Raw genomic sequence first — 26,638 nt, 5'->3', positions numbered from 1 at the left:
CTTGTATATAGGGACAGTATTATAGTAGTTATATTCTTGTACATAGGGGCAGTATTATAGTAGTTATATTCTTGTACATAGGGGCAGTATTATAGTAGTTATATTCTTGTACATAGGGGCAGTATTATAGTAGTTATATTCTTGTACATAGGGGCAGTATTATAGTAGTTATATTTATCTACATGAGGGCAGTAGTAGTTATATTTGTTTTTTGTTTGTCCCTTGAAATGTTGATGTTACAACCACATATGATTAGATGCAGTAATTACTCTCTGGTATCAGCCAGTGATGCTCCATTATAGTTATTATTCCGCCTCTTTTCTTTCAGGACATGTTTTCGGTGTTATTGGATGCAGGTCTGAGCTCTGGTTCTGCAGTTGTTGGTGCATATTTTCAGCAGTAGGTCAGTAGACGTGGTATTGTCTCCGCTTTAATTACTAGCAGACACATGGGGCATCTTGCATTTCTTACAGTATCTCTGGTTTGAAGCTGTGACTCTCCTACTCCTTTAAGAGAACACAGTGCAGAGATTTCAGGAGGTGGGGAGGAGAATGGGAGGCTGGAGAACTGTCTCAAAAGGGGATCTGCAGGGCTTGTCTTAATTCCTGACGTCAGACCTGTCTCTTTAAAAAAAAAGAAAAGAAGGAGACAAAAGGACATAACTGGCTTTATGTATGTGTGACCTGGTGCTGCTGGTACCCAACGTCTTGTCACTACCAGTCATTCTGTGCCCAAGAGAATTCCTGCTGCCTTCAATCAATGTATTTAACACTGGTTCCTAGTGATGAGGTGGCTCTTATATTGGATTCTAGCAGCAAGCAGCATTGGTCAGGTGAGTGCACGGGATGGCGGCTTTATTAATTGTCAAGTATTGAATGTATTCAACAAACTATGGATGTAGCAAAATAACCTTTCGAGATCTGCATCACTTTAATGTGCAGTCCTATGCAAATTCATAGCAATTTTTTAAGTGCTGCTGCATCAAAATCAATTGCAACATTGTATCAGTGTCATTGATTCTTTGCTTTCATTCCATTTATTTTGATACATTGTATTTAGCTGTTTCTAGGCAACGGCCAATGGCAAATATCGGCGTAAGGTAGAAATAGACGGACGTTCCAGGTCCATAAAAAGTTTTAAAAAGTTTGAAAAAGTTTCTTTAACCCTTTAATATTGAGGTATCCGTGAACTGTTCTGGATATTGGCAAGGAGGGATCTTCCAGTTCAAAGAACATCCTGGTCCATAAAAAGTTTTATTAGGCGGCTTTCACACATCAGTTTTTTGCCATCAGGCAAAAAAACTGATGCGACGGATCCGGTGAAAAAAAACGGATCAGTTGCATCAGTTTTTTCCATCAGTTCCTTCAGTTTTTTGACGGATCCGTTGTGATACTGAGCATGCTCAGTTCAAAAAAACGGATCCGGTGTCCATAGGCTTCCATTATAAAACATGCCGTACGGCGCCGGAGACAAAAAACGGTCACCTCAACGTTCCATCCGGCCGCCGAACAAGCAAATTTTGTCTGATGGAACGCAAGACCATCCGGCGCTAATAGAAGTCTATGGGGGAAAAAACGCATCCGGCGTCAACAGACGCCGGATGCGTTTTTTCATGCTTCTGCCGGATTGCGCCTGATGGCCAAAAACTGATGTGTGAAAGCTGCCTTAGAAAAAGTTTTAAAAAGTTTAATTAACCCTTTTATATTGAGGTATCAGTGTACGGTACCGGATTATTCCAAGGAGGGATCTTGTAGTTCAGCTTTTAGCTTCTCAGCTGCTGCAGAACTTCGGTTTTCAGCATTTCAGGAACTGAAGGTTGTTGACTTTTGATCAATATTTGCAATATTAGAAGCTGCAGAGATGAGTTTGTCACTTATGGTCATCACTATATTATTATGATTCTTTACCTGTAAGTTATCTTATAGCAAACTCGGCTCAAAACTGCAACAAACTCAGCTCTGCTGCATCCACTACCCGTAAAATGACCCTCCATATTGGTGCTTTTTCTGCTATGAAGTGCTCTGGTTGTGTAAGGTTCGCTTTTATTTGGGGATTTTGGGTCAGACTCCACACACGTGGCAGAAACTTCAAGCTGGGGGAGCGGGAGGGGGAGAGAACACTACTTTAGGAAACAAGTTCTGTGTCTGGAAAGAGAACACTCGTGTATTGTACAATAAACAATCCCGGGAGATTCGCTTTCTCTTATCAGAGATGGATTCATCCGCCTTTTTGCGCTGATCTCTGGCTGTGCGGTTTTCTGGGGCATTGTGTCCTTGGCTGCGATTCCCTCTTGGCCGCAGATCTTCCCCCTCTCAGATCTTTTACAAGGCAGGTAAATTCTTGGAGATGCACATACTTCAGTGACGGTTAAGGATGACACCGCCCGAGGGGCTGCCTGGAAAGTCTATACTGTAGACCTGAGCTGGTGTCAGTTTGCGTTTGTCAGAGACTAATCCTATGGAAGGCGTGGATCCCAGCATACAGCATAGATCCCAGCAGGCGGCGTGGATCCCAGCATTCAGCATAGATCCCAGCAGGCGGCGTGGATCCCAGCAGGCAGGGTGGATCCCACTAGGCAGCATAGATCTGAGCAGGCAACGTAGATCCCAGTAGGCGGTGTGGATCCCAGCAGACAGCATGGCTCCCAGTAGGCGGCATTGATCCCAGCAGGCAACATAGATCCCAGCAGGCGGCGTGGATCCCAGCAGGCAGCATAGATTTCAACAGGCGGCGTGGATCCCAGAATTCAGCATAGATCCGAGCAGGCAGCATGGATCCGAGCAGGCAGCGTAGATCCCATTAGGTAGTGTGGATCCCAACAGATGGTGTGGATTTCAGCAGGCAATGTAGATCCCAGTAGGCAGTGTAGATCCCAGCAGGCAGCATGGCTCCCAGTAGGCGGCATAGATCCCAGCAGGCAGGGTGGATCCCACCAGGCAACATAGATCTGAGCAGGCGGCGTAGATCCCATTAGGTGGCGTGGATCCCAGAAGATGGTGTATATTTCAGCAGGCAACGTAGATCCCAATAGGCAGTGTGGATCCCAGCAGGCAGCATGGCTCCCAGCAGGCAGCATAGATCCCAGTAGGCGGCATGGATCCCAGCAGGCATTGTTGATCCCACTAGGCAGCATAGATCCAAGCAGGCAGCGTAGATCCCATTAGGTGGCGTGGATTTCAGTAGAAGGTGTGGATTTCAGCATGCAACGTAGATCCCAGTAGGCGGTGAGGCTCCCATCAAGTAGTGTGGATCCCAGCAGGCAGCATAGATCTCAGCAGGTGTTGTGGATCCCAGCAGGCAACGTGGATCCAAGCAGGTGGCATAGATCCCAGTAGGCAGAGTGGATCCCACCAGGCAGCATAGATCCGAGCCAGCGGCGTAGATCCCATTAGGTGGCGTGGATCCCAGCAGATGGTGTGGATTTCAGCAGGCAACATAGATCCCAGTAGGTGGTGTGGATCCCAGCAGGCAGCATGGCTCCCAGCAGGTAGCATGGATCCCAGCAGGCAGCATAGATCCCAGTAGACGGCATGGATACCAGCAGGCAGCGTAGATCCCACCAGGCAGCATAGATTCAAGCAGGCGGCGTAAATCCCATTAGGTGGCGTGGATCCCAGTATATGGTGTGGATTTCAGTAGGCAACGTAGATCCCAGCAGGTAGTGTGGATCCCAGCAGGTGGCATGGTTTTCAGCAGGCAGTGTAGATCAAGGAAGGCGTCGTGGTTCCAAGCAGGTGGCGTGGATCCCAGCAGGCAGCATAGATCCCAGCAGGTGGCGTGGTTTTCAGCAGGCAGTGTAGATCCAAGCAGGTGTCTTTGATCCCAGCAGGGGAAGTGGATCCCAACAGGCGGCGTAAATCCCACAGGCGGTATGTATCCCAGCAGGCAGCGTGGACCCCAGCAGGAAACATGTAACCCAGCAGGCGGTGTGGATCCCAGCAGGCGGTTTAGATCCCAGCAGGCGGTGTGGATCCCAGCAGGCGGTGTGGATCCCCAGCAGGCGGTGTGGATCCCAGCAGGCGGTTTGGATCCCCAGCAGGTGGCGTTTTCGCAGGAGTATGAACAATATCTTTTGAGAAAATGTGAACGATCATTGACCGTATTGAATATTGATGTCCATTGTTAAGATTAGGGGTGAAGTTGGCAGTAAATTTTCCATAAATGTACCTATTCCCCAGCGGGCTGTTACAATCTGTACTGAGGCTCCGTGCAGCAGGTGCAGTCTAGTGACATCATCACGTCTGCTGCTGGAGACTCAGACACAGATGTTGAATGGTGGAGCAGGGAGCCGGACGCTCGCCGCTCCATCACTGTATTCCACTGTATCTGCATCCTGAAAAAGCAGAAAAAAGTTGAAATTGTGGCTCAGGCCACTCTTAGCGGTATGCCACTGCACCAGACTTTTTATATATAGGAGGTTCTTAATAGCACCAATATCCTGAGCCAAAAACTCCAACCTATAGAAACCACCAGCCAAAGTCTCTAAATCAATAATAATTAATATTGATAGTGATATGACAATCTACACCTAAATCAGGTCATCATTATCCCGGTAGGAGGAGCACTCATAAGACTGTGCTGCAGTACCAAGGACAGCCACAGCTAATAGGTGGCGCTGTGCTTGGTAAACAATGCAGGTATGTGAAGCTCTCCATCCAGCTGATTGGATTTGAACCTTCATTGGTCAGATACAAATGGCCTGTATGTTCTTTTTCTCTTTTATGCCGGGGCTGTGGTGCCACATTGCATTACCGGCAGCTCAATGACTTATCATACAAACGGTATAGGGGGTGCAAAACTAGTGGCACCCATTCCTTTCTGCCACATTAGAAGTATAATATATGGCACATGAGTGATAGACCCTGGCATACATAGAGATCACAGGGCCCAATAGTAAAAGTCCTAATTGAGCCTCCTCCCCTCCCCCACCAATAATGAGGAATTCATCGGGATCATGGTGCATAGACGCAGTCACAGAACGGCGTACCTTCCAACTTTTATAGAAATGGAGGGGGACATACAGTATATTGGGGAAAGAGCACAGTAATTGTATCCATACGGAATACTTTTCATCACCCCCAAAGAATATGATGCCCTCAAAAATTCCCTTACCATGCTCTGTATGATACCCCACAGGAAATTCCTGCAGACAAATTGCCCCTATGGACTATAAGATATCCCCACATTGCTCCCAGCACATTTGGATGCGTCTATAGTACCCGTAACACAGTTTAATGCCCCCACTGCCCCCCGTCACTGCATAATATCTCTTTAACGCTCCCCCCACACAGTATGATGTCCTCCTAAATCCCTCACACAAATCGAGACCCCTATATTGTATGTGTCCCCCACACATTATGTAGCACCCATTGCACCCCTCCAAATATGATTCACCCCACATGTGTGGGGTGTCATGGGTGTGTGACACTTGACAGACAGTCCTGTGTTGTCCGGATGTAGAAGGTCGCAGCATTTGTCTACACAAGCTACTCACTGACTTTCCCTTTTTTCCTGCTTGTGGTTTATCCCTTTTTCTTTAGGACCCTGCGGATTTCCTCACCGTTCAGCTGTTAATCATCGGCACTTCCCTTGTGTCTTTTAATACTCTCATTTCCCCTTGCTCTTTGCTGGTGATAGACTTAGAAACCTACACAGGTCCTGGATGCAAGCAGTCGGCTTGTATCCATCTGAAGAAAATTTGTGATTAGCTGTTGCATCTCTCCCTGAGTCTTCCTGGAGATATGTTGTTTATGTGCTTCCCCCTGTTTGTGTTCCTTGTGTCTTCTTTAGAGCTTAATAGGGTTGTGTCTCAGTCATGTGGTTTCTGGCAATAGAAGATCACAGTATTTAGCTGTGCAAAATGCTCCCTGACTTTCTATTGTTCCTGCTGTCAGTATTCATTGTAATAGGATGCTTTCCTGCTGGGTTTTCATGTCTTTAGGTTTAGGACCCAGGGGAGCCCTTCTTACATACAGCTGCTGATTATCAGTATTCCCCTTGTGCTTAAATGCCCCCATCTTCCCTGGACTGATGCTTCCCTTCTCCTTTGCCATTTGCTTGGTGCTTCCCTGTACCTAATGTGACAGGTTGACTAAGTGCTCATCCCATTCTCTCCCCACCTAGAGCCCAGTTCTAGGGTCAGTTATCCTGCTTGGTGCATAGGTGCGGAGCCTATCTAGGGTGGTAAGGGAAGACAGGGGCCAGCAGTAGGGTTGGTCAGGGGTCACCATCTCCTCCTTCCCTAGACACAGGGTTTCCCTTTCCTGTCCCCATACGCTTGGTCCTTCCCTATACCTAGCTTGACAACAGGTCTCCACTGTCCCCTATACAGTATGATGCCACAAAGTATGGTGCTCCCACAGTCCCCCATGTGTGTCGCCCAGGGAATGGGGTACTTGGTCCTGGGCGGTTTACAACTGGGAAATGTCCCTTTGGTAGCCGTTGCCCAGTCCCGTGCCCTGGGTGCTTTTTAATGGGGAGTATTTACAGAGGAGTTTAAAGTCATTGATGTGACGCCACCTGCGGGTTGCGGTTAATATGGTGGAACCGCCACTGCTGAGTTGGTTATCCCTTAGGGCTAGTGGTAATGGCAGCTGTAGTGGTAGGCCCTCCGCAGGTAAGGCTCAGCCCGGGGAGGTATGGTGGAGGCTTTCACCGAAGAAGGGAGGCCACACCGTTGGTTGTAATTAACAGTCTCTACTCACTCTTGACCCTCGGACAGCTGGTTCAGGTCCTTGTAGTTCCAGTGCCAGTTGATGACTTGGTTGCTCTGTCCCCGGCACCCCCAGTGTGGTTGGGTCACTGTAGCGTGGAGCAGTTTGGGGCCCAACTGTCCTTTTTGGCAGTCTCCTCGTTTGTACAGTGGGCAGTGTGGACCCTGTAGGGCTGGTCTGTGTCCCTGATCCTCGGTTTACTGCTGGTGCCCCCAAATCTGTGGGTCAGTGAGGTCTGGAAGGTCCCCTCACTGTTAAGGTAATTGCCAGGCCGCATGAAGCTGATGCCTGACCTAGGGCCCTGTGCCCCATCGGTGTTCTGGTCCCAGTGGTACTCAGGTGTACCTACCCTGGCGACCACTGTGCCCCCGGGCCACCGTTACACGACCCAGCTCTAGGCATGTCTGTACACTTCACTCTCTACTTCTGTACTCTGTACTGACTACTGTCCCCTCCCACAAGGCTGTCAAGTCCCCTACTCTGGCTCCGCACTCTATGTAGCCATTCCCTTGTGTCTGACTAGCCTATTACCCCTGGTGTGGAGTGGAAACTGGGGTTTTGGTGTGTCTACATGATACTGGCACTGGTGTTCCAGGTTCCTGCGGATAGGCCCTGCAACCTGGTGAGGATGCAGTACCTAGTAGTGCCCTGAGGGGCTCAGGGGCGCTACACATGCAGTATAATTCCCCCACACTGTATGATGCCCCCACAATTGTAACCTATATGTACTGACAACATAAAAAAAGTAAAATAAAACTGCTTACCTCTCCCTGATCCCCGGATGTGCTGGTCTGGTCGGTGGTGTGTGCAGACTGAGGCTCTGCTCGGCAGGCGCGATCTAGTGCGTCATTGCACCTGCTGCACTGAGACTCAAACACACAGATTGAATGATGTCGGGTGGGGATGTCGCTCGGCACCAGCTTCCCCTGATTCGTGCCCCATAGTGGCCATGGGATCTGTTGAAATCAGTAGTACGCAACTGATACAGAGGTATCCCCAAAAAAATGGATCCCCAGAGCCATATAAGCGGCTGACTCCTTAAGTCAAGTGCTACCTTGTAAAGGGAATCTTTGCCTTATTAGAGGCTAATTCTGAACAACCCCTTTAAGTTACTTTAAGAATACGCTGTCGGTCTCGTATTTTTGGTTTCAGGTGCAGCATTGGCGAGCGGAGTATAAACCTCTGAGAACTTCTTCCATATTGGCTCAGTTAGGGCATATTAGGGATTTGGAGCTCTACATAGTCTATTTTAGTTGGCTGCATTTGCAAATGGAACAGGACTGAAATTGTCAGATGTAGTGGGAATGAATGTAGTATCAGACGCAGAAAACCTAAAAAGTGGTTTTACCGGGCCCCCTAAAATAATTGTCAATTGGCTCAAAAAGGGGAACAACACATTGCAATCTTGAGTAGAAATGTTCTCCTCGTGTAGAGGGTTTCCATTCAACGACAGACGCAGAAGCCTCGAAATAATGGTGGGGAATCGAAAAACAATTATGGGTTCAGGAATGAAATGGCTTTTTACAGCCAAAGGGGGTTGTGCCGCAGTGACACATTACCAGGGACTATCACTGCGGGAGGAAGGAGCAGGGCGGCAAGGATGGAGGAAAAGGGAATGGAAAGTGGCACACAACAGATGATTTAGGAAAGCCTGCACTCGCAGGGCGTTGGACCCGATGGCCCTTGAGGTCCCTTCCAACTCTACCATTCTATATTTCTATGATTCTATGAGATCACTGGTGGACAGGAGAGGACCCTATGGGGCCTTTGCACTGCAAAAGCTCCTCATAACGCACAATTCCACCTGTTTTGGAGATAAAAATGGGCCCCCTTATCTCTTGGGCCCTTGTGTGGCTCCACCATGATATGTCCACCACTGAAACAGATAAACGGGGTACTGTGGGTGGGTGGGCAGGGGAGAGACATCAGATGACAGTGGCTTCTGGGTGACTACGTGGAACATAAAAATTGAATTTGCACTAAGTTTTCACCTCTGTGGACCCTGAAGGTCCCACTGTAATGCCCATTTGGCAGCCCATGGGCTTGTGACCTTACAGTTTACATCTGGTCGCTGGATACAGAAGGGGCACAACGCCCGTCACCTGCTCCAGACAGCAGCCAAACTCAGGAACAAATTGCTCTGGATACAGTGCCTCATAGGACGCGGCAATCACAGGTGCCCATTAATTTCCTGCTGGATTTACAGCATTGGGGCATGCCAGATGCCGAGAGGATGGAGGGGCCATATGGTTTTATTAAAGGTAAATGAGACAGAGCAGTGGATGTGCCAGGTTACCATCTGCAGGTCCGGCCGCATCTTCATATTGAGCAGAATAATAACCAGGACATAGAGAGAAATTATACAAACTAGTGCAAGAGTGGTAAATAGAGCCTGGCACACACACACACACAAGACACACACACACACACACACACACACACACACACACACACACACACTGCACATTATATATATATATATATATATATATATACAGTTAGGTCCAGAAATATTTGGACAGTGACACAAGTTTTGTTATTTTAGCTGTTTACAAAAACATGTTCAGAAATACAATTCTATATATAATATGGGCTGAAAGTGCACACTCCCAGCTGCAATATGAGAGTTTTCACATCCAAATCGGAGAAGGGGTTTAGGAATCATAGCTCTGTAATGCATAGCCTCCTCTTTTTCAAGGGACCAAAAGTAATTGGACAAGGGACTCTAAGGGCTGCAATTAACTCTGAAGGCGTCTCCCTCGTTAACCTGTAATCAATGAAGTAGTTAAAAGGTCTGGGGTTGATTACAGGTGTGTGGTTTTGCATTTGGAAGCTGTTGCTGTGACCAGACAACATGCGGTCTAAGGAACTCTCAATTGAGGTGAAGCAGAACATCCTGAGGCTGAAAAAAAAGAAAAAATCCATCAGAGAGATATCAGACATGCTTGGAGTAGCAAAATCAACAGTCGGGTACATTCTGAGAAAAAAGGAATTGACTGGTGAGCTTGGGAACTCAAAAAGGCCTGGGCGTCCACGGATGACAACAGTGGTGGATGATCGCCGCATACTTTCTTTGGTGAAGAAGAACCCGTTCACAACATCAACTGAAGTCCAGAACACTCTCAGTGAAGTAGGTGTATCTGTCTCTAAGTCACCAGTAAAGAGAAGACTCCATGAAAGTAAATGCAAAGGGTTCACATCTAGATGCAAACCATTCATCAATTCCAAAAATAGACAGGCCAGAGTTAAATTTGCTGAAAAACACCTCATGAAGCCAGCTCAGTTCTGGAAAAGTATTCTATGGACAGATGAGACAAAGATCAACCTGTACCAGAATGATGGGAAGAAAAAAGTTTGGAGAAGAAAGGGAACGGCACATGATCCAAGGCACACCACATCCTCTGTAAAACATGGTGGAGGCAACGTGATGGCATGGGCATGCATGGCTTTCAATGGCACTGGGTCACTTGTGTTTATTGATGACATAACAGCAGACAAGAGTAGCCGGATGAATTCTGAAGTGTACCGGGATATACTTTCAGCCCAGATTCAGCCAAATGCCGCAAAGTTGATCGGACGGCGCTTCATAGTACAGATGGACAATGACCCCAAGCATATAGTCAAAGCTACCCAGGGGGTTCATGAGTGCAAAAAAGTGGAACATTCTGCAATGGCCAAGTCAATCACCAGATCTTAACCCAATTGAGCATGCATTTCACTTGCTCAAATCCAGACTTAAGACGGAAAGACCCACAAACAAGCAAGACCTGAAGGCTGCGGCTGTAAAGGCCTGGCAAAGCATTAAGAAGGAGGAAACCCAGCGTTTGGTGATGTCCATGGGTTCCAGACTTAAGGCAGTGATTGCCTCCAAAGGATTCGCAACAAAATATTGAAAATAAAAATATTTTGTTTGGGTTTGGTTTATTTGTCCAATTACTTTTGACCTCCTAAAATGTGGAGTGTTTGGAAAGAAATGTGTACAATTCCTACAATTTCTATCAGATATTTTTGTTCAAACCTTCAAATTAAACGTTACAATCTGCACTTGAATTCTGTTGTAGAGGTTTCAGTTCAAATCCAATGTGGTGGCATGCAAAGCCCAACTCGCCAAAATTGTGTCATTGTCCAAATATTTCTGGACCTAACTGTATATATATCCCTGCCTCCTCTTCAGCTTTAGTATGTGCCCGCGATCAGGACCCGCTGCGTCACGGATGCAGTGGGTCTTGACCTGCGGGGCCGCGAGTCTCCTCTGCAGGAGATCGTAGGTGACCGCAGTGGTCCGTGCCCATGATGAGGGTCCGGGGCGCTGCGGTCTCTCACTTGTGTTCTCCCTACGGAGGAAGCTTGCGGCTCCGCAGTAAAGAATTGACGTGCTTGTAACTCGGAAAGACGCAACGCAGGTCAGTTTTTGTGGCGGGCCGTACACGCACAGTAGGCATTGGATTTCTATAAATCACATCCACTGTGCTTGTACTGTACAATGCAGTGTTTTGGACGCAGTGAAAACACTCTGCATCCAAAATGCTGCAAACACTGATTGTGGGCACACAGCCTTGCTGTGGCCCCTAGGAGAATGGGGGCCCTGGGACATTGCCCAGCTTGCTTGCCCTACTTCCTAATACCAGTCCTGCATACCAGCCTGTCTCCTGTTCAATTCATTTAGACTCCGGCAACTAAGAGACCTTTGGTCACATTAGTGTATAGTCATCAAAGGTCTTTAAACACTCAACCTCAGAATACAAATGTTGAGGTCCCTTAATGAATCAGTGCCTTGAGAAATTGTGCACTTTGACTCTCCCTTATGCTGGCCCTGACCATAACTAGGGCTTATTTTTGGAGTAGGACTTATATTTCAAACATACTCCTAAAATCATGTTAAATCATGCTAAGGCTTATTTTCGGGGTAGGTTTTATTTTAGTGGAAACATGGTATGCAGTAAGCTCCTAAGTTCCCTCTACTGGTGGTTGAGCTTTGGACTCCTGCGATTAAGGACCTTTGATCACATGACGTGATGTCACAAAGGTCCTTAAGCAGTGATTATCAGGATTTATAACACTGAGGGCCCCTAGGAGAATGGGGGCCCTGTGAAATTGCCCCGTTTACTTGCCCTACTCCCTAATGCCAATCCTGCATACCAGCCTGACTCCTGTTCAATTCATTTAGACTCCAGCAAATAAGAGACCTTTGGTCACATGACTTTGAAGTCATCAAAGCATGTGGACCTGGATGACAGTGGTATATATTAGAGAAATAGTTATATCTCGACGCGGCTCTGTCTATTGAAGTCTATTGGAACTATTACAACACACAGTGTTAAACAAGTTTTACACAAACCGGAATCTACTCTATTACTCAATCGCCTGTTTATAAATAGATCTTACATTATTATTTTACATGGTTTTTATGAATAGGGAGTTTTGTTACATAAGCAGGCACCAGTCAGCGAGTCTACCCCAACCACACCTAGAAATGGACAAGCAAACATGTCGCTTCCAAGTAAAGTCACTTATCCAGTGTCCAACAAATATTATGGTTGCCTATTTTTATTGACCAGCGCCAGGAAGCTGCTGCCAAAGCAAAATCAAAAAAATAGGATGCGTTAAAAGAGGCATAGATGCTCATGTCGAGAACATAATTATACTCAGAGATGAATCTAGGTTTTCTTGCACCCAGGACAAAAATTCTGTTTGGCAACCCCTCTCTTCCATACCTAGCTTAAGTGGTTTGATTAGTCGCCATGTGACCGCTCATATGGGATTTGCACATTTACAGTAATGTGCCGACAACTGTTCTTCCTAATTTGCTCAATGTTCAGCCCCTGCTTTATTGAGAGAAGAAGAAAGAGAAGCTAGTTGGCACATTACCTTGAGTATGAAAATTACATATGAGTGGTCATGTGATGTAAGCGGCAAGCAGAACCAGATCCTGACAGTGAGTATAAGACACACTGTTAGGATTTGGCATGCTAGAGAGCATAATTTTATAATTAACACTCCTAATATAAATACAGATGTAGCATCCCTTAATTTGTCTGATGGCACAATACTTTATTAACATGGCTATATATCACATTATATGACAAGTTATGGATTGTTTTATGTGTACAGGATCAGCACCAAATGCAGGAATACATCACCAGAACCAGCAATGATACTAAAATATAGCATCACAATCACCATCAGTGCAGGAATAAAGCTACAGAACCATCATTAATACTAGAATTTAGCATCAAAATCACAATCAATACATGAATACATTACCAGAGGCAAGATCAATACAAGAATATGTCACCAGAAGCACCATCAGTACATGAATACACTATCACAACCACCTTAAGTACAGGAATATATCACCAGAAGCACCATCAATACAAGAACCCTTTACCAGAAGCACCATCAGTACATAAATACAGCATCACAACCACCTTAACTACAGAAATACATTACCAGAAGCTGCATCAACACAAGAACACTTTACCAGAAGCACCATCAGTACATGAATACAGCATCACAACAACCACCTTAAGTGTAGGAATACATTACCAGAAGCACCATCAATACAAGAATACAGAGTAGAGGAATATGCTTAAAAATGCACCATCAGTACATCAATACATTACCAGAATATCAGTACATGAATGCAAAGACATTTGATACTGTAACATACAACAAACTGATACTAAAGCTCCAGAAGCAGAAAAGGCTACTCGGAAGTTAAAGACGCTTTATAGGTGGCAACTAGATTATTAAAAGGGGAAGTTCACTCCTATGATGAGAGATTGGAAAGGTTTGGCTTGTTTAGTTTACAAAAAACACGGCTCAGAAGAGATGTCATTTATATGTATAAATACATGTGTGGTCAATCCAAAGGATGGCACATGACTTATTCCTTCCAAATACAATACTAAGGACCATGAGCACTCACTGCAAGTGGAAGAAAGGCGATTCTGTCAGCTAAATAGGAAAGGGTTCTTTACTGTTAGAGCAGTCACACTGTCGAATACTGACTAGATGAGGTTGTAATGGCAGACACTATAACAGCTTATAAAATAGGGTTAGATGCTTTTATCACAAAAATGGCATTGTGGGTGATAAATAATCTAGCAATAGAAAATGTATAGCTGATAGAGACAGGTTGAACTTGATGGAGTCTTTGTGCAATGTATATATTTGTTTAACTATATAACTATGTAGTATCAGCAGAACCAGCAGCAGATCTGAAATAAATCCCCAGAACCACCACTGGTATATGAAAACAGCACCAAAACCACCATCAGTACATGCACACATGCTTTGTACAGCCAATGTAATGTCAAGATAGGCCCCATATACAATCCCATGATCCTAGAATTTCCAGTATGTCCATAACAATGTTAATGAGATAGTAAGAGTTGCTGTAACCAGTCATAATCAGACTGCGGACTACATCAAAAACCACAGTACTGATTTGACATAGTCAGTATCACAAATAAAGATGACAGCTTCTCTATTTGGAACTGTTCTCTTTCTTTTCTTCTCCATCTAGTTCAGATGTTATGATGACTCTGGATATCCACAGCTTGTGTCTGCAGACTGCCATCTTCCCCGGTCTTCTGCAGCACATCCTGACACTGTGCACTTAAAAATAAAAGTCTGCTATAATGCTCCTGAATAAAAATGCCTGCACTATCTTGTGCCCCTAAATAATTGCCCCTCATTGTGCTCCCTGTACAAAATATGACTCCCACATTGTCCCTCTTATGGTACATGCCCTCCACACTGTTCTCTCCTCTCTACACTGGGCCCCTCCTCACACTGTATTCCCTCTACACTGGCCATTCTACATAATGTGCACCCTATTTACACTCCCTACCCCTCTGCATACTGTGCTTCCCATACTGTGCCATCACACAGTGCTTCTATCCTGCCCCCTGTCTATACTGCCCCAATTACGCAGTTACAATAGTGTGACTCCCACACACGTTTCTCACCCAAACTGTTTCCTCAAACATTTCTCCCTTCTACTTTTAATCACACATTTCTCTCTCATATTGTCCCCTCTGTATGTTGTCCACAACATTACCAGCCTTTGTACTGTCCATCCTCACACTTTCCCCCTTAAACTGTCCCCTCACGCACTTCTTCTCCCCTGACAAAATTCTCCACCTTACTGTTTCCTCACATTATCTGCCTTCCCATACTGTCTCCTCATACATGATCCCCCCTTGCTATACTGTCTCCTCACACATTAACCACTATTCCCATTCTGTCTCCTCACACATTTTCCCCCTTCCCATACTGTCTCTTCACACATTAACTTCCCTTCCCATTTTGTTTCCTCACCCATTGTCCCCCTTGCCATACTGTCTCCTCACACATTACCCCCCTTCTCATACGGATTTCTTACACTTTATCCCACCTTCCCATACTGTTTTCTCACACATCACCATACATTATCACCCTTGCCATACTGTCTAAGGATTATCGTCCTTTCCCATACTGTTTCCTCACACATTATCCTCTCTTTCCATTCTGTCTCCTCACACATTACCCCGCTTCCCTTACTGTCTCCCCATTCATTATCCCCCTTGCAATACTGTCTTCTCACACATTATCCCCCTTCCTATTTTGTTTCATCGCAAATTATCCCCGCTTCCCATACTGTCTCCTCACACATTATCCCCCTTCCCGTAGGGATCCTCACACATTTTCCCATTTTCCCATACTGTCTCCTCACACATTACCCCCCTTCCCGTAGGGTTCCTCACACATTTTCCCATCTTCCAATACTGTCCAATACTGTCTCCTCACACATTTATCCCCTCGCCTCACAGTGTCTTCACACATTTATCCTCTTACCTCTCCATACTGTCATCTCCTCTTCGACAGGTCTAGATAAGAGCTATAATTTTTCTTAAGTCAGAACTGGAGGGATAACTGCATTGCTGGTTAGCTCATAGACCATTTCCTACACTGATACATTGTATCAAACTTCAGCTGTGTGAGCAGGACAAGGTCAAGGCCACAATCCTGATTTTTGCTACAATTTTAGGAAACGGACCAGAAAAAGGGCAGGGTTTAGCAAAACCACACCCAAAAGTAGTAATTTGGGATGTTCCTAAAATGTCCTCATTCTAATTGTTGGTTATTATGAATGTGTAGGACGCAACTTCTGTATTGTGGAGAATTTCTGTGGAAATCACCTAATAAAACTATGGTACTTGCGGCTGCAGACATCGCGGGGGGGCCGGTACAGAATTTAACTTCACCTCCAGACACAATCAAATAAAAACAACAAAAAGCGTATTTGTCGCGCTTCATGCTGATAACAGTTACCAAAGGTTATCGCCAAGTGAGAAAAGCTAGCATGAAAAATGGAGAACTAGAGGAATGCGATGCCCAAGGCAAGTGATGTTATCTGTCACCACAAGTATAGCAGGAATTCACAGCGGAGGTCTGATCATCCTGCAGGATTTGTCCAGCATTGTATAAATCTAATAAAACTTAATAATAGTAATAATAGTCTTCAAATCTCAGCACAGTATTCATTCAGCTCATGGGCTCCCTCTAGTGGTGACTATGGAAAGTTAGAAGTTTACGGTTTAACTCCCTTCTTTGCTGCAGATATGGAGATATGTATCAGAAAATAGTTCATATCATTATAAAAAGTTAAAAATTCACTTATTGTCATTGTAAACATATATTTTTTCTCCCAATGTAACCTTATCGTGACAACAAAACACATTATTATGACATACCAGATGCCTGCAGGACAGTCATAATTATAACCTTATTTGAACTGATCCATCTCTTTGTAGATTTCCACATTCTTGAGCTAAATAATAGCGGGGGATGGGCAACAGCGTAATAATATAAGATGTACGTGCCATATGCATGAAGGTGAAGGAGAATTTTTGTACTGAGTTCACTGAATGTAAAGAAACAGGAGATTTTCTTATTGTCATATGTAATATACTCCACGGTGAGAACGTGATACTGCAAAGACCTCTATACTGCCGGAAGCAAAAGTGGCCGACAAATGGGACTGATCTTAGATACAAAAATAGTGGGTAAAATACAAAACCTTTCTGGACTCTCTGTCCTTATGTATCAATTAGATGATTGCTAGGATGATAGGCTATTAATGGGGTTGTCCCACTATAAGGCTCTGTGCACACTAGAAAAAGGATTTTTCTCAAGAAATATCTTAAGAAATTTCTTGAGAGTAAAAGATTAGCGCACCTGCGTTAAAAAAACGCACCAATAACGCACCGAAAAACGCATGCGTTTTAACCGCGTTTTGGTGCATTTTTTTGCAGGTTGGTCCCTGTGTTTTTAAAAGCTTTAACAGCAATAAATAATATAGATAATAGATAGATAATCGACAGATAGATAGAAAGATAGATAATGGATAGATAGATAGATAATGGATAGATAGATAGATAGATAGAGGGATAGATAGATAGAGGGATAGATAGATAGATAGAGGGATAGATAGATAGAGGGATAGATAGAGGGATAGATAGATAGAGGGATAGATAGATAGAGGGATAGATAGATAGAGGGATAGATAGTTAGATAGAGGGATAGATAGATAGATAGAGGGATAGATAGATAGATAGATAGATAGATAGAGGGATAGATAGATAGAGGGATAGATAGATAGATAGATAGATAGAGGGATAGATAGAGGGATAGATAGAGGGATAGATAGATAGAGGGATAGATAGAGGGATAAATAGAGGGATAGATAGATGGATAGATAGATAGAGGGATAGATAGATAGATAGATAGATAGATAGATAGAGGGGTAGATAGAGGGATAGATAGATAGATAGATAGACAGATAGAGGGATAGATAGATAGATAGATAGAGGGATAGATAGATAGATAGATAGTTAGATAGAGGGATAGATAGATAGATAGATAGATAGATAGATAGATAGAGGGATAGATAGATAGATAGATAGATAGAGGGATAGATAGATAGATAGATAGATAGATAGAGGGATAGATAGAGGGATAGATAGATAGATAGAGGGATAGATAGAGGGATAAATAGAGGGATAGATAGATGGATAGATAGATAGAGGGATAGATAGATAGATAGATAGATAGAGGGATAGATAGAGGGATAGATAGAGGGATAGATAGAGGGATAGATAGATATATAGATAGATAGATAGAGGGATAGATAGATAGATAGAGGGATAGATAGATAGATAGATAGATAGATAGAAAGAGGGATAGATAGATAGATAGAGGGATAGATAGAGGGATAGATAGATAGATAGATAGATAGATAGAGGGATAGATAGATAGATAGATGGATAGATAGATAGAGGGATAGATAGATAGATAGATAGAGTGGTAGATAGATAGATAGATAGATAGATAGAGGGATAGATAGATAGATAGATAGATAGAGGGATAGATAGATAGATAGATAGAGGGATAGATAGATAGATAGATAGATAGAGGGATAGATAGAGGGATAGATAGATAGATAGATAGATAGAGGGATAGATAGATAGATAGAGGGATAGATAGATAGATAGATAGATAGAGGGATAGATAGATAGATAGATAGATAGAGGGATAGATAGATAGATAGATAGATAGATAGAGGGATAGATAGAGGGATAGATAGATAGATAGATAGAGGGATAGATAGATAGATAGAAAGATAGATAGATAGATAGATAGAGGGATAGATAGATAGAGGGATAGATAGATAGATAGATAGAGGGATAGATAGATAGATAGAGGGATAGATAGATAGATAGATAGATAGATAGAGGGATAGATAGAGGGATAAATAGAGGGATAAATAGAGGGATAAATAGATAGAGGGATAGATAGATAGATAGATAGATAGAGGGGTAGATAGAGGGATAGATAGATAGATAGATAGATAGATAGACAGATAGAGGGATAGATAGATAGATAGATAGAGGGATAGATAGATAGATAGTTAGATAGAGGGATAGATAGATCGATAGAGGGATAGATAGATAGATAGATAGATAGATAGAGGGATAGATAGATAGAGGGATAGATAGATAGATAGATAGATAGAGGGATAGATAGAGGGATAGATAGATAGATAGAGGGATAGATAGAGGGATAAATAGAGGGATAGATAGATGGATAGATAGATAGAGGGATAGATAGATAGATAGATAGATAGATAGATAGATGGATAGATAGATAGATAGATAGATAGATAGATAGAGGGATAGATAGATAGATAGATAGAGGGATAGATAGATAGATAGATAGATAGATGGATAGATAGATAGAGGGATAGATAGATAGATAGAGTGGTAGATAGATAGATAGATAGATAGAGGGATAGATAGATAGAGGGATAGATAGATAGATAGATAGATAGATAGATAGATAGATAGAGGGATAGATAGATAGATAGATAGATAGATAGATAGAGGGATAGATAGAGGGATAGATAGAGGGATAGATAGATAGAGGGATAGATAGATAGATAGATAGATAGAGGGATAGATAGAGGGATAGATAGATAGATAGATAGAGGGAAAGATAGATAGATAGAGGGATAGATAGAGGGATAGATAGATAGATAGAGGGATAGATAGAGGGATAGATAGATAGATAGATAGAGGGATAGATAGATAGATAGATAGATAGATAGATAGAAAGAAAGATAGATAGATAGATAGAGGGATAGATAGATAGAGGGATAGATAGATAGATAGATAGATAGATAGATAGAGGGATAGATAGATAGAGGGATAGATAGATAGATAGATAGATAGATAGAGGGATAGATAGAGGGATGGATAGAGGGATGGATAGAGGGATAGATAGAGGGATAGATAGATAGATAATGGATAGATAGATAGAGGGATAGATAGATAATGGATAGCTAGATAGATGGATAGATAGATAATGGATAGATAGATAATGGATAGATGGATAGATAATGGATAGATAGATAGATAATGGATAGATGGATGGATGGATGGATAGATAATGGATAGATGGATGGATTGATAGATAGATAGATAATGTATAGATAGATAATAGATGAGAAAGACATACAATGTCCCACCCCCCTGCATATTCTAAGCTGGCACCCTTTAGTGGCTTTCATGTGGCACTAAAGTGTGCCTAGCCTTGTATTTAGCCAAAAAATAAATAATTTAAAAAAAATAACGACGTGGGGTCCCACCTATCTTTTGTAGCCAGCTCGGGTAAAGCAGATGGCTTCAGCCTTCAGACCACAGCTGGCAACCTCACCTTGGCTGGTAATCCAAAACAGAGGGCACCCCACGCTGTTATTTTAAATTAAATAAATAATTTGAAACAAAAAACGTGGGGTCCCCCCCAAATTGGATCACCAGCCAAGGTAAAGCGGACAGCTGTGGTCTCTCAGACTAGGGAGGTCCACCGTTATTGGACACTCCCCAGCCTAAAAATAGCAGGCCACAGCCACCCCAGAAGTGACGCATCTATTGGATGTGCCAATCCTGGCGCTCTGCCCCAACTCATCTGATTGCCCTGGTGCGGTGGCAAACGGGGTAATATATGGGGTTGATGCCAGATGTGTAATGTCACCTGGCATCAATCCCTGGGGTTAGTGATGTCACGCGTCTATCAGATACCTGACATCACCAACCCAGTTCTCAGCAGTATCGCGGGAGCTCGTGATGTGAATGCTAGTGACAGTCTCGGGCCGCCCGCGAAATGTGATGTGAAACACGGCGGTCATAGAAGGCAGTGACAGCGCTGACGTCAGGAGAGCAGGAGATCGTCACAGCAGGTAATGATCTCATCTAACCTCCTAACAGCAGCGCTCATCATCTCCGCGGCTGCCCGCACTGCAGTGTGAGAAGCTGCTGATACTGCGGGCAGACACTGACACACTGCTGTGCGAGCAGCCGCGGGGCTGGAGCGGGACACAGACTGCACGGGCACCCGACGGAGGTCACACGGATGTGCTTCCGTGCGGCTTCCGGGGATTTTGCGGGCCCATTGACTTGTATTGAGTCACGGTCCATTATCATGGAACAGAATAAGACATGTTCCATAATAACGGAGCAGACATACGACATCCGATGTGTTTCTTGTAGGATCGGATGCACATGGGAGTGCTTCTACCTGCCATCCGATCCTACACAAAAGACATTGAAAAAATAGTCCTGATGATTACATTACAGTCAATGGAGTGAATAACGCAGTTAGCTGCAGAAAAGAAGTGACTGCTCATTCTTTTTCTTAAGAAAATCTACCGAAAGAATTTTCTTAAGAAAAAAACGCAGTGTGCGCACAGCTAATTTTTTTTGCCATAGGTTTTGCTGGGGAATGTCTGCAGAAAGGTTATAAGAATTTCTCAAGACATTTCTGCAACAAAAACGCAAAAAAAAGACGCAGGTAAAAACGCAGTGTGTGAACATAGCCTTACAGATCATAGAAAAAAAAATATTTGCAATTGCAAAAAACTTCCAGTAAAGAATTTTAACTTTCTATTTTCTTACAGTTTATGGCGCCACCTTGTGTTCACTGAGTATAGCAGTGTGCACGTCCATCTAATAAGCCGAGTCTCACAGCAGTCAGTGTGGACATATCAGATGCCCCCTGACGGCTATTTTTTCGGGCTGTGACTAGAGTAGGATACATGATAATATTCATCATCATCAGTACAAAAGAGGTCAACTGAAACATGTACACAAAAAAATAATATCCAAGCTCTTTCTCGCTTCATCTCTTGCTCCCTTTGATCTTATTCCTTCTCATGTTACAACATAAACTAAGAAACACATAAAGAATTCTTCCCTGCTTGTCTCAAGGAGTGCGACCATATCCTCCCTCTTCCTCTTTGTTGTATTAAGCATGGCTTTAAAGCACCCCTCCAGCGTTTTGTTTGGGTGGTGCTGCCTGTCACAATGACTATGGGACAGCGGGGAACCGGGACTCCTAAGCTGTCCATCAAGCTAGGAGAGTGTACGCTATCCCTAATCTCAGAGATACTCTTGATGGTGGAGATGCCCGAGTCTCCTTCCTGGCCCTGCTCCTGACTAGTCCTGATCTGATTCTCTTTCCCCCCAGTGAGGTACGGGATAAGAGTGTGTTGAAAACCACAGATAAAGACAGACAACTGGGGTTCTTAAGCTGTCTATCAAGCTAGGGGACCTTACACTATCCCTAATCTCATGGATACTCCTGATAGTGGAGATGCCTGAGTCTTCTTCATGGCCCTGCTCCTGACCAGTCCTGATCTGATTTCCCCTCCCCCTAGGGAGGCACGGTACAGGAGTGTGTTGAAAACCACAGATAAAGACAGACAAGGGGAAACTAAAACTCTGTCACATAAAGGTAAAGACTATAAGAGATTCAGGAGGAAAAACAAGAGCAGGTTGGAAGTACAAAACAGGGGTAAACTCCACAACTGCTCCAAGCAATAGGTGCAACTAAACTCAATGTTCACTGGAGCATCTGGGACACCACAACTCACAGACCAACATAGAATAAACTATAGCTGGCATGGGTGGAAGGATTCCACCAGCATAAATAGGAGGGGAATAGATGTGATAGTTCTCCCCACAACGTGTGATTGAAGGAACTAGCAGAGATTAAAGGGGGCTTTACACGCTACGATATCGTTAATGGTTTGTCATCGGGGTCAAGTTGTTAGTGACGCACATCCGGCGTCATTAACGATATCGCAGCGTGTGACACTGACCGGCGACCTTAAGCGACCTCAAAAATGGGGAAAATTGTTCACCATGGAGAGGTCGTCCCAAACTCAAAAATCGGTAAGGGTTGTTTATCCAGGTGGTTCATCGCTCATGCGGCAGCACACATCGCTGTGTGTGACACCGCAGGAGCGAGGAACGTCTCCTTACCTGCCGCCGGCCACAATGCGGAAGGAAGGAGGTGGGCGGAATGTTACGTCCTGCTCATCTCTGCCCCTCCACTTTGATTGGCTGGCCGCTTAGTGACGTTGCGGTGACGTCGCTGTGGTGCCGAACGTCCCTCCCCCTTGAAGGAGGGATTGTTCGGCAGTCACAGCGACGCCGCCGACCAGGTAAGTGCGTGTGATGCTGCCGTAGCGATAATGTTCGCTACAGCAGCGATCACAAACAATCGCATGCGCGACGGGGCCGGGTACTTACACGCTCGATATCGCTACAAATTGCTAGCGACATCGCTACCGTGTAAAGCCCCCTTTACTCTTGCTAGCCTGATTACAGTACACAGTAGGTTGACGCTTGAGTCTGCCTGTGTTGATCCCAGACACCAGAGAAACCATCGGGCAGAGTGTCAGAATCTGCAGTCTGAAAGAGTCCAATGCCACCATGACAGTTGGGGAAGTTTGTGCCAACTCCGTGTGACACTGCCCCTAGTTTTATACTTACCTACTGGCATCTTCACCTTTTACCGGCCCCGCTCCTGTCCCATGGTGCCACCTTGTGTCCACAACTTCTGACTGTTCAGAAGTCAGAGGTAACGGTCACACGCACTCAATACAAGTCTATGTGAGCCAGAATGACACTCTGATAGACTCTCATTGAAAAGTGACCTCCGGGGACATAGAAGAGATCCAGCAGATCACAAACTGCTGGAGACCAACCTGAGCGGCTACCATAGAAGGTGAAGATAGCGACAGGTACATATGAGGGAAGGGGGCAGAGAACTTAGATTAGAAGCACCACTTCTGTGGTATAATGAAAAAAATGCTGGATTGGTGCTTTAAGACAACTAACTGCAGCAGGAGCCTCCCCCCTCTGCTCTGTCTGCAGTAGAACATGAAATAGTAATGATAATCCTAGAGTTACATTTCTCAAAAAGCTAGCAGAATAAGCATGAGTTAATCATGTAGTATACACACATGATTTAGCCAGGATAATGTACTTTCCAATGTTGGAACGTGAAGACATAAAGGGATAAGACGTGGCTAACAGATAGCAGTCTCAATAACAAAGAGCTGTAAAAATTCAAATATCCAAAAATGTCTCTGCTTCTACATTATATGCAATATGTTACTCTATATTATGATTGATAGTCTGAGCAGAAAACCTCACACTGGAGTCCTGACATTTCCTAGAACTGCAGTGCAAAACAGCTGCACTAAGTGCATGAACAAAGCAGCTAAAGCAGGTAAAACAGCACTTTTAGAATGAAGTTTTAGATAAGTGGAAGCAAGATAAGTTATTGGAGGATATTGCAACAATTCATAACTTTGCAAACATTAATTAATTGGGGGAAAAAGTTTGTCGTGTTCCTTAAATGTGTCCATGTTTATTAAATAGAATATTGTATCATCTAATATATAAAGCTGAGTGTATGTGTGTAGGTATGTATGTATGTCCACTAAAGGAATCCACACTGCCGCATTTGCAATCACGAAATTTTACACATACACCCCATGTGACTCAGGGAATGTCATAGACTACGTTTGGATGGGAAAATTTAACCCCGTGCTCTACAGTTACTCTCCAAAAATCCTGCCTCCATTAAAGTCAATGGAGCTGCGAGCTGTTAGGTAATTAATAGCAGCTGTGATTGGTTGCTATAGGAACAAAATAAGTTGTTAGTATAAGAAGCTTATGTGTGAGGTAATAAGATGTTGGTGGGGAGATGGATAGAGAGAGACAGAAAGAGACAGACAGAGACAGACAGAGACAGCCAGACAGGAAAAGAGACAGGGAAAGAGACAGACTGGGAAAGAAACAGCTGGGGAAAGAGACAGAGACAAGGAAAGAGACAAGGAAAGAAACAGAGACAAGGAAAGAGACAAGGAAAGAGACAGAGACAAGTAAAGAGGCAGGGAAAGAGACAGACAGGGAAAGAGACAGACCTGGAAAGAGACAGACGGGGAAAGAGACAGACGGGGAAAGAGACAGACGGGGAAAGAGACAGACGGGTTAAGAGACAGACGGGATAAGAGACAGACGGGGAAAGAGACAGATGGGGAAAGAGACAGACGGGGAAAGAGACAGACGGGGAAAGAGACAGACCTGGAACGAGACAGACCTGGAACGAGACAGACCTGGAACGAGACAGACCTGGAACGAGACAGACCTGGAATGAGACAGACCTGGAACGAGACAGATGGGGAACGAGACAGAAGGGGAACGATGCAGACGGGAACGAGACAGATGGGGAGAGAGACAGACCTGGAACGAGACAGATGGGGAAAGAGACAGACCTGGAATGAGAAAGACCTGGAATGAGACAGACCTGGAACGAGACAGACGGGGAATGAGACAAAATGGGAACAAGACAGACGGGGAACGAGACAGACGGGAAATGAGGCAGACCTGGAAAGAGACAGACCTGGAAAGAGACAGACCTGGAAAGAGACAGACGTGGAAAGAGACAGACGGGGAAAGAGACAGACGGGGAAAGAGACAGACGGGGAAAGAGACAGACGGGGAAAGAGACAGACGGGGAAAGAGACAGACGGGGAAAGAGACAGACCTGGAACGAGACAGACCTGGAACGAGACAGACCTGGAAAGAGACAGATGGGGAAAGAAACAGACAGACAGAAAGAGAGAGACAGAAAGAGAGACTGATACAGAGACTAACAGAGAAACTGATACAGACAGACAGAGACAGACAGAAACTCGAAGAAAGACAGTGAGACTGTTACAATCCCGGGTCAACACTTGGGTACTGCAGCTAGTAGTTTATATAAGGAGCTGTACACTCAGACAGGTGAGAAGATACATTTAATGACCCTTGTGATTTCCCAGAGACCATCAGACGACTCAGGGTGCAATTCCCTTACTACAATTCCGGTACAATATTTCATGGCCACAGTTGTACGGTAATAGACTGGCTGCAGTTTTACGCTGATACCTTAATACGTGGTTTGGCCTCAGTCACTGGTAAAGCTGGAGAAATACTTTGCAATGAAGTGAGATTTGTGCTCCTCTATGAAGCTATTGTATCTAGGAAACTAATAATGCAATTCACGTACAAGACGGTCAGCCAGGGAAGGATTCCGCTGAAGTCGATAGGAGGATTAGGAAACAATCACAAAATATAGAAGAGGTTGAGAATAAACTCAACCTCTTCTGTATTTTGTGATCGTTTCCTAACAAGGATCCATCTATTTTTGGGATATGAGACAAGCTTAAAGTGACCTGCTTTGACTATTTGTCATCAGCAGGAGTCTCTATTGTTCACCCTGATGTTGTGAATACATTTTCCAGTTTGGGGCTCCCTCTTGTGGTCAGTGCTGGCGGTGCTGTTGATTTGTGGAATGAAAGCACACACCTGTCAATGACTGGCAATCAGGTCTCTCAGATTAGGCTATTTAGCTGAGTAGTTTTCTCCTGTTACTTGCCGGTGTTCAACGGATATCCTGTGTGTTAAGGACATTCTGAAACCAGCCCTGCTCTCTACCAGAACTTCTCTCAGATAAGTTGGTCTTGTACCTCTGCTTTTTGTTTTCACTTTTTGTTGTTTTTTTCTGCTTTGATACTAATGTTTGATTCCTATTTTGCCTTTGTGGAGTTCCTGGTGGAATTGGATCATTCCTGCTGGGAGTGTCTGTATACTTAGCTCCATGTTCTGCAAGGTATTGTGTTTAGTCATGCTTGGTATTAATTCAGTCCCTCATCTATATTAGTGTTTTGGATCCCAGTAACATCAGAGTGCTGATATAGTGGGGGAGAGGCCGTGCGGTCTCAGGTTTTTTTTATATATCCAACGTGCTGGTATTTTTTTAGGGCTTTTACGGCTACAGACAGTGCTCCTTCATATCCTTTCCTATATAGATAGTTTGGGCCTCATCTTTGCTAATCTGTTTTCTGCCTATGTATTGTGTTATCTTATATCACCGTAGTCTTTACATGTGGGGGGCTTTCTACATCTTTGGGGCCTGCTCCAAGGCAGATTAGCTTTTCTAATGGGAGTGTGAGGGTCACGGCATCGGACACCGCTTCTCAGGTG

At 44.3% G+C, this 26,638-nt stretch overlaps 1 protein-coding gene across 1 annotated transcript in view; it reads left to right on the top strand.

Moving 5' to 3' along the window:
• Window positions 1-637: 637 nt before the first annotated feature.
• Window positions 638-26,638, top strand: part of CCN4 (cellular communication network factor 4) — a 101,994-nt gene continuing 75,993 nt past the window's right edge. The window contains exon 1 of the mRNA XM_075316183.1: window positions 638-832. Within this exon, the coding sequence (XP_075172298.1) occupies window positions 785-832 (48 nt within the window). The 5' untranslated portion in view covers window positions 638-784. The remainder of the gene's footprint in view (window positions 833-26,638) is intronic.

This window comes from Anomaloglossus baeobatrachus, chromosome 6, assembly GCF_048569485.1.
Source record: "Anomaloglossus baeobatrachus isolate aAnoBae1 chromosome 6, aAnoBae1.hap1, whole genome shotgun sequence".
NCBI lineage: Eukaryota > Metazoa > Chordata > Amphibia > Anura > Aromobatidae > Anomaloglossus > Anomaloglossus baeobatrachus.
Note: the sequence above shows the minus strand (reverse complement) of the source record. Positions and strands in the feature narration are given on the sequence as shown.